The 18,165-nt window shown below is 40.9% G+C and overlaps 1 protein-coding gene across 3 annotated transcripts in view; it reads left to right on the forward strand.

The window, feature by feature from the left end:
- Nucleotides 1-18,165, forward strand: part of ARK2N (arkadia (RNF111) N-terminal like PKA signaling regulator 2N) — a 45,031-nt gene that overhangs the window by 584 nt on the left and 26,282 nt on the right. Inside the window, exons 1-2 of one of the 3 annotated variants that reach the window (XM_057367796.1) lie at nt 10,141-10,218; nt 14,384-15,197. In XM_057367796.1, coding sequence (XP_057223779.1) covers nt 14,474-15,197 — 724 coding nt within the window. In that variant the 5' untranslated portion in view covers nt 10,141-10,218; nt 14,384-14,473. Of the gene's footprint in view, nt 1-10,140; nt 10,219-14,383; nt 15,198-18,165 lie in introns of those variants that run through there. The other 2 variants (XM_057367795.1, XM_057367794.1) reach the window with 2 other exon arrangements.

The following is an 18,165-nucleotide window of genomic DNA, read 5'->3' on the forward strand; positions in this document are numbered from 1 at the left end:
CCTCCGCAACGACTTTTGAAGTCGTGCGAGCTGTTGGAGGGTACCCGTTGTAAAAGCGAGGGGTTTATGTGCTGCAGTTGTATGCTTCTCTGGGGGTTTCTTCGCGTCTTTGTTTATCTTGGATGATGTGTTCCGCTGGTGGGAAAGTGAGTTTTGTGTGGGGAGAACGCTCAAGTTGTTCGTTGGGTATCTAGCCCGGGTTTCCCTTGAGCTCTTGACAGCTAATGGGTTGCAGATGTGGCTCCGAGCCACACAGCCATCCGAAGGGAATATAAAACTTAACTGTGCTACTTGTTCCTTTTTAAAAACGAAGAAAGGTAGCCTGAGCAGACTTGTAATATTTTAACTATTTCCCCAGTTCCAGTACTGTAACTTTCTTTGCCTGGAGGTTTTTGGACTACTACTTAAAAGGCCCCTTTCTAAAAGACTTGGGTTGTTTTGGTTTTTTTAGGTTTGCATTGTTGCCACCTTTCTTAAGTAGCATCAAAGTATATTTATGTCTTAGTTTGTTACCAGTGGAACTTCACAACTTGTCTTAAAGTTTGTGGGTACCCTGGTGAAACTGTAACTGCAARAATCTCATTAAACAAAGTCGTAGTTGTAACTAGTTGTGCACTTTAAACCAGTGCAAAGTACCTAACAAAACTTCAAAAGCGGGGAAAAAACTTGGGTGTCAAGATGAGATAAGTCAGTCCTGTTTTAATTTTTTCCCCCTGACAAGTAATTCTAGCTTTTACAAATGAATGAGAAAGTAAATCTTTAAACCCTTGAGCATCTCTTTAAAAGTGTAAAATTTCTTTTAATTCCCGCTCCCAGAGATTCAATTTGGTTTTAAGTCGTCTCTGGTACTTGTCAGGCATCAGACCAAATAATAGTCTCACTTACAGGCRAGGGCTAGCCTATTTCCTCTTTTCAAGCTAAAAATTTAAGTGCTAACAGTCCTGCCTCTCCCCTTGGAGCAGCAAATAAATGCTACATTTAAAATGTTTCTCCTAAAGCCTGCTATGTTACTCAAGTCTATTAAAAATGATGTTTGACCTTGAGGTGGAAACTGAGCGTGGTGCTCTTCAGAGCTCCCCACCGTGTGGTTCTCCTGCCCTAGTTCCCACCTGTAATTGCTGTTCCTGTGGTACAAGAGCTGGAAGTCAGGCAGTCAGGGGCAGCGCAGCTTTCTCTGCTGTCCTGGAGGAGGGAAACGTGGCTTCTGCGGAGGAATTAGGTTTGTAACAAACTCTCAGGAGAGCAGCAAGTTGCTCGTCGTGTGTTTGCTAAGCCCAGACATCTCCCTATGCGCACACATATATAAATAAATATATGTATATAAATATAGATGATGATATAGATGTAATTTATATGTATATAAATATGTGACAGCAAAGCAGTGTGATGAAATGCAGAGAACTCATCTGTCCAACAGCAGTCATTCTTAAGAGTCATTCTCTGAGTATTTCTCAATTCTAGTCATCTAGAGGAGCCTGGCACTGTCCAAAGAAGGTCCAAAGGGGTGGTTATGTGGCTACTGAAAGCCAATAACACAGAGTTTTCTGTGTTCTGGCTTACCAGAGACAGTGGTGTTTTGTCAGGGGAACCCAGGGGAGGGACACAGCGGGTGATGGAAGGTGGTACGTGAGTCTGGGCAGCTGCTTGAGCACATGAGGATAGCAGTTCTGGCTCATTTTGAAACACTTGAATTTTGTAATTGCGTTGTGTCAACTATTTCTGTTTGCTCTCCAGCCCAGTTGCTGGCTGGCATCGTGAAGAGGTGCAGAGAGAGGAGCCTGAGAAGTTAGGGAGAGGGAGGGCTGTGGCCTTCCACATCCAGGAGTGTGTGTGTGACAGTGCAGCCTGAGCATTTCTGCCTGTGCTCAGCTGGTGCAGCAGCCTGCTTGCTTGGAGGGAGTTACAGAGCACAMACCAGGAGTGCACGCCTTGAACTGGGTTCTGTGGAGGGAGGGGAAAYGGGAAGGAACCTGAAGCCACCCACGAGGCGGTTGAGAACGGTCACAGCACACAGAAAACATTGCCCTGCTCTATCTGACAAAGAGGCGGTAGGAAGGATGTTTGAGTGCCTTTGACAAATGGGCGCTGTGAAGGGGGTGGGATTAGATTAATGGGGTAAGTTAAGGTTGAATGAACAAAGAGTAAATATRGGTTATCGTGAAGGGATTTGAACATCAAACATTAGGGAGATAAGTTGGTGTAACTCAATCAGAGCTACAAGAAATAATTGCCTTTGCTGTCCTGACCCCCATCTCCTTGCTGTATATTTACCTTTAAAATGCAGGATTCTTTGTCTGGATTCTGTTCACTTTCTTCCCTTTCTCTTGGATATTATCACATCAACTCCCTGTACCGCCAAGGATGTATGTGCCATCTTTGACCTGCCTGTATATCAACATCTCACTGAAACATCTGTTAATGAGATGGGGGGTCTTGGCGTACCACGCTGTGAAGGGGCTGCACACTGAGTGATCCAGCTCTCTGGTTACCCTCTGACCAAAATACCACCAATTATCYAGTGATATGAAAGCTTTGGAAAGTATTTCAAATGAGTAAATAGTTTCAAGCAACTTGCRCATGATTGTCTATAACATTTCAAAGTTGTTGTGTTGATGGTACTTTTTGACAGAATTGGGTCTATGGTCAAKCTCAGCTTCTGTGTTTTTATCTGCAGTTGACTGAATGGCTTAAAAAACTGCAGACACTGACAAAAACTGAGCAGCAGATTTAATGACACATTTACTAGATCAAAGTAAAAGATTTAAACACCATAATTGCCAGTGTGTAACTCACACTCTGGAAAAGCATTGCTAAAACTTGAATATCTTTGCTGGCTTGAGTATCACTGGTAGTGACTGGGAACTGAAGATGAAGCAGCACTGGGAGAGGCGGACAGGCTTAATGCTGGGAAAGAGCACTGAGATAAAGTGTGGTTGCAGTGTGTGACAATGCTCTGTGATGACCTTATGTGGAAAGGAAACAACTTTTGGTTTTCCAGAACCAAAATAAATATTCAACACATGAATGGGAGTTCTGCCTTTAACTTTACCATTGTAACTCAGGAGCAGCCAAATTTGCAGTACTGGAATCTGTGGCAGCAGATATTATTGCAGGGAAGTTGGACAACACAAATCACCACAAAAATCATACTTTCTGTCACATCTTTGTTCCAGATTTTTAATGCATAATGCAATTCTGAGTCTGCAAGTGGAAGTTTAGAATGCAGCATCCACAAATGTGCAATTTTGAGCCAAAAGAGAACTGGGTGAAAGGGGTCATAAATCAAAATGTGCATGTAGTGTAAATGGTAGCCACTGCTGTTGCTTTCTCTGATGTAGAACCTCTCTGAACTAAACTGAGTGACTGGTACCTTGTCACTTACCCAGTGTTACTGTTTAACGGTTCGAATGTAAATGTGTCTTTGCCCGTTTCCTGTGCCCGTGTCTGACCAGCGTGAATGGGGCCTGCAGCAGTTTCTCCGTGGATGTGGCGGGCTCCCTGCAGCTGGGGCACACATGGATTATTACTCATTTAGGGCTGGAAATGAGATGCGGCTCCGCGGCACAGGTGTTGCAGTGACGCCGTGTCCGATGCATTACTGACTGCTCAGGAAGGTCAAGTMACTTGCTCATGAGGTGTGTCAGATTTAGGTTCAGAATGATCCCACCTAATAYCCCTTTTTATTTAAGGAGGAATTCAAGGATTTGGTATCCATTTGRCCACATAGTCTGCCTTTCCAATGCTCAGAAATTGATAAAAGTAGCAGAATAGCATATGGGCTTCAGCCTTACTATTCCTTGTGATATTTGGTCTCCAAGAACACAGCTTAGAAGCTGTTAGTACTCAATCTGACAGCTTTTGAATCATAAATGGCACAGGTGGTCACTTTCTAATCAAAGGCAAGTATTTAAAGACTCCTTCAAGCTAGCATTTTTGTTTCAGTCTGTGTTGATCATGGATCTGACACTATAGTGAGGATTCTGCAGTGTTCTGCAGGATATTCTTCTGCTTTTTGGTACTTCAAAATTCATGAAAATGATCAGGAAGAGCCAGACATAGATTGAGTAAGTGTTCCTCTTGCTACGTTTCTGCTCTAGTGTCCTGTTTCATGATGCTTGATCGCTGGCATTTCACACCTTATTTTAGAGAARGCAGATTTCACTTCCATTCATCCAGCATGGGTAGAGGCCAAGTGACTCACAGTAGCAGAGCTGGGAAAAACTAAAAGCCAGACTTTGTAATACCAGTTGTCTGCATGATGAAACAATTGCATTTCAGTAATTTGTTTTCCAGTGTGAATACTGCATTTCTGTGGTACCGGTRTGAGACAAGTGCTCCACCAGTACTGTCAGACATTTGAAGCAAAAAAGAATCAGCTTATCATGATGGCAAGGTGAGGTTGAGCCAGTGCTGTTCTCTTGTACTTTGGCTTTCTCATCAGCTGGTAWTTCTGGCTCCTCAGCTCACTGCCCTGATTCATCTTCTTTTGGAATGCCAAATGTTGCCAGAAAGATGTTTCTAAGTAATCTGGCAGTTCAGGGAAAAATGTTGGTAAAGAATAGATCAGGGAAGCTGTCTACTATTTCTGTGTCTTTGTGGTTGGAAATGCAATGATTTAAAGGCTGTCTCCTAATGAAGTAAGTTGGGTGAAATGCAGGTAGTCTGGAGCCTCATTGTGTTTGGTTAGAGGTCTTTTGGAAATGAAGTTGCCGTTGWGGGAAGGAATTGTCTTGTGGGCAGTGGTGCCTGTGAGCCCATTATTGATAAATACAATTTGTGCTACCAGTAACTATGGTTTCTCCAGAGGAGGTARCACCTATTGATAGCCTTTAAGGTGAAGTTTTGTTTTTCATGGTTGCATGTACTGTTGTTAATAAGTCATCTTAAATGCAATTCACAGGCTTTGGATCCACTCACTATAATTAGAAAATCTGGGAATTGTTGAATGCCATAAAACTAAGCTAGGGAAATTAATTTAATRTCTTGCCAATATGTCTTAGCTTCATAAGCCCTCAATAATTAGTTGTAAACCTCACSTCAACTTAAAGTGAGTTTGATAGCAGACACATGAATTTCCTTATTTGCTTTACAAGATCAAAATGCTTTTTTACTGTTTAACACCTGTGATATATTTCATTATTTGTCTGTATGGAATTCTCCAAGCTCCAGCAGCAATAAGGCTGTGTTGAATTAATGGCATGAGGTTGAATTGATACTCCAGCTTCATGCTCTTTGGGCTTTTTTTTTCCATCTCCCCTTTTACTGGGAGAAATGTTTATGTAGTTTATGTCTCCCGTTGCTATCCATTAGTTTTATTCTTATGAAAGTTCTGCCGGCTGAACCACTTTTTCTTAAGCAGGAATAATAATCTAAAAAGTAGTTTTGGGTAAAATATGCATTTTAAGGCTCTTTTGGTTTGRTTTTTGTTTTGGGATGGGGGAAAGAAGGGGTTAGTGGTTCTGGCTTTCAATTTTTTTAACTCTTGTCAGTACTTGCATGGTACTGCTGGAAACTGTCTTTAAATTGTCATTTTCTCTTTTCGTAGCGAGTAGCTTGGCATTCTCTTAGATACCGTTATTTAATGTCTGCAGTCAAACACATGCAAAGTCTTTTGTGTGTTGTGGGAAAGAAATGTCTGCTTTCTAGTCTGTCTGTTGTTCTCTTGAAGTAGAGCTCAAATTTCTTCTCATCTGCCAGCTGGAATTCTGTAGGAAGCGTCTGATAGCAAAGCCCGTGTTAGAGGCACTTTCATTAACGAACATGTGAATGGCTTTTGACCCAGTCARTTCTTCTCTTTTTAAATACCCAAGATTTTTAAATATAAAAAACCCAGTGGGTTCTACTCATTTGTAGAACCAACCTGTGTTCGCTTCATACGGAGACCTGTGACAGGAGTCCTGTCCCTTTCAGGAGTACTGTGGGCACCTAAAGATTGTGCTGTTGATTGTTGGCAATCTGGTGGATGCTGAAATCAATTGGCACCTCTTGTTACTGGTCAAAAACAGGTCAAGAGTTTGATGTCAAGAGCAGCCCAGYTGGTATCTTACTGTAAAATTTCGTAATTTGAATGCCACATAACTTTGCCTTTAGTCGACTGATACCATTTATTTTTTCAGTGGTATACCTCCTTCCAATCTGTATTGCAGTATTTAGATTTGATACTAGTAGCTTAATAATTAAAGAAGCAATTGAATAATATGAGTGGCTGTGTGGATGAGGAAATGATTTGAAATCAGTGYTTGTTGGGCTTGCTGCTCCTTTTCAGCTCTTCTGTAGAATTTGGATGTGTCCAAATTCCTAGATGCTTAGACCATGTAATAGGTATCTTACCTTATGGCAAAGACATCCGTTGGCGTTGAATTAATGCATTTGAAACTTTAAAATACCTTAGGGTAGGTTTTTTTTGTTTCCCATGGCGAAGATGGTGTAAAAAGGTCTGATCATAAAATATTTATGAACTGTCTGGTTACTTAGTATCTCATAAYTCATCTTTGTTAACTGGCTGTCATAAACCCTCAGCAAGTCTAGTTCAATGCCTTGAGCTCTTGCATAGCTGTGGGAGATGTGGAGGTGCTGGAAAATCGCTGTGGAATATGGTACTTGAGGACATTGTTTAGTCGTGAACATGGAGGTGATGCTGGGTTGAAGGTTGGAACTTGATAATTTTGGAGGTATTTTCCAACCTTTATGACTCTGCGAATATGGCACTGCTGAGATGGATTCACTACTTTGGAGTTACACTTCAATATTCCTGATTTACCTGTTGGAGCTGTTGACAAATAACAAGATACTAATTACTTTCAGGATATCTCAGGTAAATGTTCTTAACCTCTGCTCTGAAAAATGAGGATTGATTTGTTATGTTGTGCTCAAGCAATTTAAAATGTGGCTTTTGTGTGAGTATTGCTTAGACCATGGTGGAAAAATACAGCAATTTTCTTGAAAAGAACTGTTAATAGGGAATGGGAAAGCAAAGAACACATTTTGTTCGAGAAACAGAAATGGATGGGTGGAGTGGGAAAATTTGTTCAACTTCAGAGTCTTAGATAAAGATGGTCCATCCATGTGACAATCCTCTGTAGGGTGATCTCCTGCAAGCTAATAGAGAGAAAAACAAACTTTTGTAGTGTTGATTTCTGCCACTTGTTTTGTTGAAAGAAAAGATTTAAAAGTGAGTCACTTAAATTTTTAGGAACAGATAGTAATAAAGATAGGCCCCTCTAATTTTTAGAGTAGACAGCTTTGTAGACTTTAAATTGTTGTGCCCTTGAGAAAAATGGTTTCATTATGAGGAAGAAAGAAGATTTTTAGAAGGTTAAGTGCAGCCAACCCTGTGTGCTTTTATCTGTGTGCAAGGACTGTGATTTTTTTATTTTTATTGTGGGGTTCTRAGTGCAGCTAGTGAATGTTTATAGAAGCTTCTGTGCAGACTTGTGAAATAAACCTTAGCTGGTACTTGCCTTTCCTTTGAAAGAGGCAGAATATGTGCATTAAGCATTACAATGCAAAAACCTGTATTTAAATGTGCAGTCTTGCTTTTTATGTAGGGTAAGAAAATGCTGCTTTTCAAGATCGCAAAGGATGCTCCACAAAGCTTTGTATTAACATATACACTTGTAATTTATATTCAGTCTTGGGTAATTTATATATGCAGCCTGTTGAGCACTCATTAGGAGCAGGCTATTTTTAATCTCCATTTATTTATGCAAAACCAGTTGAAACACAGCATTAGTTTAATCCTTTCTTCTTTTGTTTTGCACTGCAATTCTCTTACCATGTCGGGTTGCAAGGGTCGTATTCTTTGGGGTTGCTACCAGGCCTGATTTGTGAATCATCTGATAAAGAGCCAGCTCCACTCCCAGAAATCTGCCTTAGGTAGAATCGCATGCCAGTGAGTCAGCTTTAGGGCAGCATTTTCAAAGGAACGCTATATAAATTACACAGTATCCCTGTGGGGGCGGCTCTGTGTTATAAAAAATCTGCTGTAAAGCATCGTGCACACACGTCCACACAGAGCTGAGTCAACTGTCCTGGGTTAAATTGACTGAGTGCTGGTCTCACTTCTGTTGTTTTAAGTGCATGAGTTTGTGTGACRCTTAAAAGGAAATAAAAAGGAGTGTATGGTGTCTTCGGGAGGAGCTGAACAAGCTGTAAAGTCCAGACAATATTGGTATTTCTGCCTTTGTCTGGATGCAGATTAGTCTTTCCTGATAGAGGTCTGTTTATCTGGACTGATTAATTTTTAGTTAATTAGATGTTCTGTTTTCTGACTTAAGGTAATGGCTTTAAACTGAGAGAGAGTAGGTTTAGATGAGGTATTAGGAAGAAATTCTTGGCTGTKAGGGTGATGAGACCCTGGCACAGGATGCTCCATCCCAGGAAGTGTCCAAGGCAAGGCTGGARGGGGCTTGGAACAGCCTGATCTAGTGGAAGGTGTCCTTGCCCTTGGCAGGGAACTGGATCATCTCTAAGGTCCTTTCCAACGTAAGCCATTCTGTGATGCTCTGATATTTCTATGTGTTTTTTGTACTAAAATGTCATGGTGACTTCACTGAATTATTCATGTCTATTTTCAATGGAAAAGAAGGTGATTCAAGAACAAAAAAAAACCACATGATCATCATACAGGTGTGCCTGCAAAGGTTTTTGGTGAAATTTTGGAAGTGGACAGGTTCATTAGCATTTCACATCTTCAGAGTTACACATCCATTTGTCAGAAGACAGCCTAACTTTGTTTTTTGCCAGATGTTTATCCTGTTTTATGAGGCAGACATGTGAATTACAGTCATCTCTTCAGTACCCCGGCTGTGTGCTGCTTCTGTCCTTTCCCAGACAACCCACTTCAGACACACAGTATATCAAGTGTTCGAGTCAGAATTCTTGATGAGCTTGTTTGTGTTTACATTTTTAAAAATAGTCAGCTGTTTTACATAATTTTATTAGCCTCTGTTTCACATGTTTGCATTACCTCTCTCACACCTCTGATTTATTCCATCTCTGTTGGGTAAATGTGAGATAATGTAATCCACTGGAGGTGGAAATAATTGYCTGTGTAAAAAGGAGCCTTACAATGTTCCTTATAAATACCAAAACATACTCAGCTTTAGATGAAAATAACTGACTTTGTTGACACTGTAACTGTAGGGTTGGAAGGACCTGGAAGAATCTCTAACTAACTGTGTACTCTGAACAAATAACTTTTATGTAGCCCTGAAGTTTAATTTTTCATTTATATAGTCAGAAAAGCCTAAAGAATGCATATGATGTTATTTGCTGCAATAATATTGGTAGAGCTTCTCTGGTTTTTTTACATTACAGCTTCCAGTTGAATTGCAAGTGATGAGAGGAGGTGGATTGTTCAAATTGTTTTCTTTCAGCACTAACTGAAAGGGCATTAAGAGACAGGGTTTTGCTAGATAATTTTTTTCAWTTCAACAATTGCTAGAATTGGTATAAGAAGGTGATATGACCATTAGCAGGGAAAAGAAGTGGTCTGTTGGACTGTGATTAAGAGGAAATGTGTTAGCAATAAACTAAAGTGATTTTTTTCCAGCAAGCTGCTGTGAATAAAACAGTACCTCCAACGTAAGACTGTCATGTCCATAGGTTCAGAAAAAGAAGAGGTGGTTTGTTTCATACAAGCTGGGTATTCTTTATTATTAGTCAGCTCAATGATGGCTAAAATGACAATGTGCAATTAAGGTTAGGGTGTCATGGTGCTTATTAAGTATTTCTGGCTGTTGAGAAACATTCCTTGTTCAGYTTAAATAACTAAGCTGTAAGTAGAATGAGTAACATTCTAGTTAATATATGGTATGTGATTTAGTATGTTGTTTGCTTTGCCAGAGGAGCTGGATTTGGTGAAGCCTTYAACCTTGAGCTGTGAACTTACAGCTGGAAATGTTTGTTTCTGTAAYAGAATTCATTTCCGTAGTAATCCTCCTGTAGTGTGAGAAGGACATTGATAACAAACAGRTATTTTAGTTGCTGCTGAGTACTGTTTACCTAAGCAAGGGCTTTTTTAGTTTCCTGTGTTCTGCCAGCAGGCAGAGGCACCAGGAGCTCAAACCAGAAGATCAGGAGGCAGCAACCACCAGCAGAAGCTGCAACTCCATGAGAGTTGAATAGCCTGTCTGCCTGGGCACGGAGAAAGGACCCCATGAGGTGCTAGAAGACCACAAACGAAAAATCAGCGCTGAGCCAAGAGGTGCAGGCAAGGTGCGTGAGGGGTGGATGCCTAAGTTACATAATTCCCTGGGGATTTTTTTTGTTCAGGGTCCCTCTCCAGTGACAGAGCTGGTCTGCTGCTCTAACACTGYTAAATTATTTATCTTTATTATCTGATGCCTGAGTCTCTGCTATGGGAARTCTCCCATCTTTGGTATAAATCTTTGTGCAGTAGTATATATTACATGAAAATTGTTCTTTAGGAAGCTATCACCTCTGAGTTATTTTGCTCTTCATCATGTTTTTATCTACAAAAATCTCTTCCCAGAGCAAACAGTGTTGTGTGAAGAGCACTCAGTACTCTCTCTTGTGTCCAGGCAGAACCTGTGAGTTCAAGGTGTGATGAGACAAAACAGCAGACAGCTTTTAATCAGATTTGTTTGTGTTTAATATGGGGATGATTAGTGCTTGCTCTCCCTTCCCTCCTTCCTGCCAGCTCTGGCAGAAAATTTCACTTACTTTCTCATTTTGGTTTTTGCTGACTTATTGAAAGGAATCTACCCAAAGAGGGGTGAAACAGTTTTGTACAAAGGAGGGAATATGATGGTGTAGTCACAATTAGGTGGGAAAACAATAGGGTACAAAACCGTCATTGTTAGTGGCAGCAAACTGTTAGAGAGTTTGGGCTTTGTATGTAAATCTGACCTTCAAAATCCTTCTGGATTTCTTCCCTGAAGTGTTGATTCCCTAGTGCACAAATTGTGTGTCTTTACAAATAAATCCATGGTTTGAAAATATTTCCGAGGTAGTGGAAAGTTAGATAATTTAATTGTTTCTACACACTTGTGTGTTCTGTGTGTACCTTGGAAAATAATGTATTTTCTGTTAGAAAAATCCAGCACAGAAGTTATTATAGAATTGCCTTTTAAAATCATCAGTCCAGTATCTGTTCATCAGTAAAAGGAGAATGCCRTTTCTGATCAACATCTAATTCAGTATCCATCTGTGTCTGTAAGCATCACAACTTATTTTTCAGTGCTGTGTTCTCATTTCAGTAAAAAACGGTCTTTCTCTAGCACCACCTTGAGATTTCCTTTTCTAGTACTGGTAAGCTGAATGGTAAGAAAGGAATGGGAATTTTTCAATTAAGTCTCTTCTTGCTGTTCTGTACAAATTTCAGTTAGTACTAAGTAAGGRCAATTTTTTCTTTCTTTGAGACAAGGCTTGCCTTGGCATAGATATTTTCTGTTAAACTCTGTTCTTCCCTGCAGCAAAGTTTGTTTGAGTCATGGTAGGTGGGTTTTCTCCCACTGAGAGAAAGGCAAAGCTCAAAGATCCAGAAATTCTTCTTCTTTATATATATAYTAATAATGGAATTGGTGATGTCTAAATAGCCAGTTCAAAGGACCTGAACAGTACAAATCTTACAAGAATATATATATTTCTTTTCTATGTGCACAGAAACACATCTCAGTATTGTGAAATTTGTATTACTTCTGCTACAAATTTGTATTACTTCTGCTACCAACTCACTGAAAATTGCTGTGTGAGGGATCAAATCAGTGGTTGGAGTAGTTGAAGATCCCACTTTATATTAAAAAAATCGTATAAAGTATTGCAACTGGGCTGTTAGCAAGGTGGCAATGTGCAGATGAAACATTTTTTTTCTGGTTGATATTCTGAAGAGATGGAAAGGCAAGTGCAGGTGTTGTTACAGCACCTTTGAGAGCTATGAGGTAAATGATTTTTCCAAGTAGGACATTTGTGGAAAAAAGTCTTTTGGCTGCCCTTTAGCTTCCTGTCAAGCTCTGCTCCTCGTGCTCCCCAGGCTAAAGAGCTGAACAGTGCAGAAGCTGTTCTACAGTTATTAGTATGAATATTTAAGTATATTTTCATTTGGGTGGAGAATACACTTTTGGCTTGTGTCTGAGCAATCAATTTTTTTCCCCGTGTGTACATTTCAAAACTCTAGGAGAAGATACTTTTTGTTTTAGAGTACATGGCCAGAAGAAGGTTTGGAGCTGCACTAGCAGGTACAATACAAATTCCCCTTGTTCCATTATCAAATATGTGTTTTACTTACCTTGCCGTATTTGATAGTACAGGTTTGTGAGTGAATTACATAGGAATATTAATTTTATTACAGTATTGACATGCATTTAAGTCTCAGAATGTGTGTCTTCATCATTTGGGTTTGTTGGTGCTCTGCTGTAGTCTTGGAAATAAATTGTTCCTACATGATATTTACTGCTTACATTACATTACTGTCTCCAGAAATTCTTCTTTGARGTTGCTTTCAAGAGAGGTTTATTCAGTGCAAGTATTCACAAATATTTTTCCCTGACATATGTGTTCCTCAGTTTTACAGTATGCGTTTAATTCTGTTTTCTGGAAGGAAAGTGCTGCATTTATTGTTTATGGGGGTTTGTTCCTCATGTTTAGCAGACCTGGTCTTGTCATCTCCACCTTTCTTATGAGGTCTGATATTAAGCAGACTTTCTTTCTTTAGCTGGTATTTCTCTCCCATAAGTATTTTCATAATTTCCTTGCACCATGCACCACTTCATTCATTAGCCTGAAGGAAGCATGAACTCTATTTAGTATTCTCCAAAAATGAAATTTCAAGGTGGACTAGGACACACAGGATGACACTCAGCTTTGCACAGCACCTTTCAGAAGTAGGGAAGTACCCTTATATTGTGTATTACATACACATGTAAAATTACATGCTTATAGGCAGCTTGGGATGGATCAGGAAGCTGAAGAAGGATTCTCAGGGTACAGAAATATCTCTCTGAACCATCCATGCTTCCTCAGGCAGCTCCAGTGCTGATTGGCCTTCTCTGCAGAAATGCATGTTTTTAGATAAGATCTCACTGCTGCTTTTTCTTGCCTACATTTTGTTTCTTGATGTGTCACAAATTTATCATTTACTGTACTTCTGAACCTGTAGAGAATTTGTTCCATACATTATCTGTAAGSGAATGTGGTAATTGAAAGATCTTTATTCTGTGTTGAATTCCAAGTGAAAATTWAGGTGAAAGGCGAAGTGTGAATAATGAAGACAGAATGGTAACTATTGATCTCTCTGACAAAATTTCCTTAAAGTTGCTTCAGATACTTTTGGGTAGATAATGTGCAAGTTATCAATCAGATAACTTGGTCTTTGTATTTGGACTAAAGCAATGCAGTTTATTTAATTATAACTTGAAGTAAAGTGTAGGATTCTGGTGTGGGTGGATAATATTTCTTGCTTGCAGCCCCTACTATTTAATGCTTCTTTCCTGGCAGATTTGAGAGAAACTAGGTCAGCCTTGAGGTTCTCATATAACGAGGACTTGGGAGACACTCAAGGACTTCCTGAATGGTGTATTAGATATTCCTAAAACATCTTTACGTGACTCACCAGCATGGTGGTTTTCTGGTGAGAGCAATCTGTGTTGCACGCCCCTAAAGCCTCTGAAGCCTGAGCCTGTAGCCCTGCCTCTGACACTTCAGTAGCACTTCACAGCACTTCTTTATTAAACAAGTCTTTGGTATGTAGGGTTGCCTTGCAGAATGGTTCCACTGGGAACCCCATTTAATGTGACTCTAGTACCATTTTTTGTGAGTGTGAAGGAATAATTTGGTGTAACAGGATGAGTTCACTAAGAAAAAGATAAGAAAGTTAYTGTTCAGCRCAATGCTGAACACTCTCCTGTGGAGACAAGGCTGGGAGAGCTATGGGTGTTCAACTGGAGAAGAAAAGGYTCCAGAGAAACTTCAGAGCCCTTGCCACTGCCCAGAGRGGCTTCAGGAGGGCTGGACAAGAACTCTGACACGGCCCTTGGAGTGACAGGATAAAGGGGAATGGCTTGGCAGTGCCAGAGGGGAGGGATGGATGGGATATTGGGAAGGAATTTCTGGCTGGGAAGGTGGGGAGGCCCTGGCACAGGGTGCCCAGAGCAGCTGTGGCTGCCCCTGGATCCCTGGCAGTGTCCAAGGCCAGGCTGGACATTGGGGCTGGGAGCAGCCTGGGACAGTGGGAGGTGTCCCTACCTGTGTCAGAAAGTTGAAACCTGATGAGTTTGGAGGTACCTTGCAACCCAAACAACTCTGGGCTTCTATGAACCCATACTGTCTGTAACCAGAAGCAGTGAGTTGTTTACRGTAACGCTGTGAAGAGGAGGGCTGAGTTTCTTGTATAATTTTTTCCTACTGTTGTGTTCCTGTGCAGGCTGCTGCATTGCTGGAGACCACGTGTAGCTCAGCCAGCCTCCCAGACAACGTGCTCAATGCTTTGAGTCTAGAAGGATCCTGCTCTGCAATGAAGATGGAGGCAGCAGGAAAAGCAGAAGAACTTGTTGATTCAGAAGTTCCACCAAAGACTTCTGAAAAGCAAGAGACTGCTGCTGATGAAGATGGACCTATAGAACTTGAGACACAAACTCAGAAGGACAGCGTGGCCACTGCAGCAGACTCTGCAGTGCTCTCTTCCATGCCTTGCTTGCTGATGGAACTGCGGCGGGACTCCTCGGAGTCCCAGCTGGCATCTACAGAGAGTGACAAGCCAGCGGGTGGCCGAGTTTATGAGAGTGACTCTTCTAACCACTGCATGCTTTCTCCTTCCTCCAGTGGGCATTTGGCTGACTCAGACACATTGTCTTCCGCAGAGGAGAACGAGCCCTGCCAAGCTGAAGCCACCACGGAGGGAGACCCTTCTGCGGTATCCGGGGCTGCGGTCGGCAGGAAATCCAGGAGATCAAGGTCTGAAAGTGAAACTTCAACAATGGCTGCCAAGAAGAACCGACAGTCTAGCGATAAGCAGAACGGCAGAGTTACCAAGGTAAAGGGTCACCGGAGCCAAAAGCACAAAGAGAGGATCCGGCTGCTGAGGCAGAAGCGGGAGGCAGCTGCTCGTAAGAAGTACAACCTGCTGCAGGACAGCAGTACCAGCGACAGTGACCTGACCTGTGACTCCAGCACGAGCTCATCAGACGACGACGAAGAGGTTTCAGGGAGCAGCAAGACAATCACTGCAGAGATACCAGGTAGAGGATGTTTTTTAAACTGAACTGTAACACGCCTGACATCGTTTCTCAGCTGTCATGCTAAGTTAGATGAGTGACACTTGAGAAAAACCCAGGAGAACTGCAGCTCTGTGTAAATTTGAAGACTGCAGTGTAATAACAAGACGTTATTTTAGGCGGCAAATTTTAAAAATCTGTTCTGAGGTTCCTGTGCACTTTTGCACACCAACAAAGCATAGAAATGGTAAATGGGAGGAAGGACTACCTTTGAATTCTGGATTTTTCAGATCTTTGTAAGCCTATATGAACTCATGTCAGAGCTGTCAAATCCCCTTAGATGGTGATAATCTGATTCTTAAGATAAGTGGCCAGCTTTGCTTTAATATATAAAGCCCACAGCTTGGCAGCTGTGTTAGAAATGGCACGGCACACGTCYTGCCTGTGTAACAGTGAGGCCCTGGCCATTACTGCACTTTTTCTGTGCTTTCAGCTCAACATGTCAGTGCATGACAAACCTGCTTAGCCTTACTCTAAGTTCTTTCAGATTGCAGCTGGTCACCTATTTTAGGATACAAATATGATTATACAGGTGCCCAAGCTATATTCACACCTAAATTTTCAACATATTAGACAAAGCTCTTACAGTTTTCCTATGTTGTAAGGATCAATAATTTCTACACTTTAAACTTTTGGACACATCTGTGTTAAGATGGGAGGCAGCAAATTACAGGGGCCTTCTTGTCATTTTATTAGTGTCATTTTATTAGCAAAAGAAAGTTGAATTCTTCAAGTTTGTCTGCTGACTCTTTGTTATTTTATTAGCCCAAGTGCTGTGGACAGGATTTTGTGTGAATTATTCTTGCAGCRTATTATACCACAGAACCATCATCATATGGCAGTCTTCATATGGCAATCAAAAATAAAATCCATAAAAATAAAAATACATAAAAATAAACTTTTTGGCTTGCCAACTTTTACTGGTTTACATGCCTTTTTTGCCTGTTGTTCTAGAAGTTTTTTTTCTTTTTGAGAAAAATAGCATCTTACATAGGGCAAGAACATTTAAAGGAAAACTGCAATATTAAGTTGCTGAACTAATGTTTGCTGGATGAATTATTTAAAATACTGCAGCAGATTTTACAAATAACTGATTTAATGGAGTTGATTATGGTGGATGATGCTGTCACCATGTAAACTGGCATTTTTCCCACACCTGCTAGGAAGCAGGTTGCACAAAGGAAGTAAATGTTTATTATCAGAGTGTCTGGAAAAGGCATTATATCCTCCTATAATTATTGTATAGTAAACTTTTAATAGACATCTAAYTTTATTTTTACCAATTTGGTAGTTAGTCAGTCTTGTATCTTTTACAGTTTTGTGCCTTTTTATTTATAATATTTACACTTTGGGCAATTTAGGCCTGATTTAAAGCCTGYTGAAGAAGAGTGTTTCATTGATTTTGGGGATGGGTTCTTCCCCACCTCTCAAAAAAACCCAGAACACACAGAATAAATCCCTCAGGTCACGTTCTTTTTTTAACTCATAGAAGTACCTTGTGACCAAGAATGGTACCACATGGTATTTTCAGGCTTGCTTACATTTCTGACAGCCATTTTGGGGACCTGAAGCCACTCCCRGGTATTTTTTGAGTCTCACTGGGCTTTTCTGCATTTGACTCTTGATCTTGACCGCAAAATACTTAYGGTGAAGGGATCCCATTGCATGAARRGGTYGACTATTAATGATGATTACACCAAGGCCCAGCTTTACATAAAGTGCAAGAGTGCACAACCATCCTGAGGGAGGGGCACTAACATTTATTCTAATTTCATAGCACATGTCATCTGCTTGATGTTGCGTTCTGCTTAAGACATTAAAAGGTTTAAGCTGCCCCCTTGGTGTGACAGGGTGTGATGCGTACCTGCCACATTGCAGATTTCCTTTCAATGGAAACGGCTTTACTTTGTGGGAAATGCCTTCCAAGTGCGAGAGGAAAAGATCCTATCCTCTGCAGAGATAAAAACGTGCTTTGTCCAAAAAATGCATCCTGTGCTGCTTGTGGGTGAAGGAGATGTTGTGGTTTCCAGAACTGCGGTGGAGCTATGAGTCTGCTCRGACTCGGCGCTCCGTGGCAGCGGTGGGTCCCCAGGCCATCTGCCATCCCTCTGCCTAGAGCTGGCAAGCGACTCAGTTTCTTTTTCTGACTAGAAAGCCATTTTAGTGCACTTAGCATAACACTGTGAACAGCCCCACAACTGAGGGAGGGAATTTGTAGATGGAAAACAGTACAGAGTGTGAAAAAGGGCTCCTGCAAATTCAGCTGTAAGWGTTCTCTGCGCACAGTGGAAAGCTGAAAGGTTTCACTTCAGTGTCAGGACATAAGCAAGAAAAACTTCTTTACTTTTGAGGGGTTACCTGTACACATTGATCCTGAGAACACAGGCAGCATGTGTACCCCCTAGTCTGTGTTTGGACATTCAGCTACAGTCTTGGTTACTTATTCAACATCACTTATTTTCATATAATATTCATTTTTAGCCTTCTGTTACCTGAAAAACAGCTTCGCCAACAGAGATGCTTTAAGATTTTTAGTGGCAGTTAATTTGGCATTGGTGACAAAATTTACACAGACTCCTAAGCTGTGAACAYAGGYAGTGTTACATCAGGCAGTTTGCTTKTGTGTGGTCTGAAAATTAWAYTGCTACATTTGAGAATACAGTAATCATTCATGTTGTGGCAGTAGAACTCCTCCACTTAAATGGTGCAGTTACTTTTTTTTGAACCATCCACATCACTCGCTCCAAAATATGTTTTGCTAAATTCATAAAGCAAGGAAAATGTACAGTGAAATATATGATAATGCCATGAAGYTGCAGAGCAGTTGTACAGTAGAGAGCCAGGTGTCTGCTGAACTCMAATGTGCTGTGGATTAAAACAGTGGTAGGCTTGCTTTTCTCCTCGAGGAAGACTGAGGAGTGGAGATTTTACT

Source organism: Malurus melanocephalus, unplaced genomic scaffold (genome assembly GCF_030028575.1).
Source record: "Malurus melanocephalus ecotype Western Australia unplaced genomic scaffold, MMel_1.1 scaffold_85, whole genome shotgun sequence".
Taxonomy (NCBI): Eukaryota; Metazoa; Chordata; class Aves; order Passeriformes; family Maluridae; genus Malurus; species Malurus melanocephalus.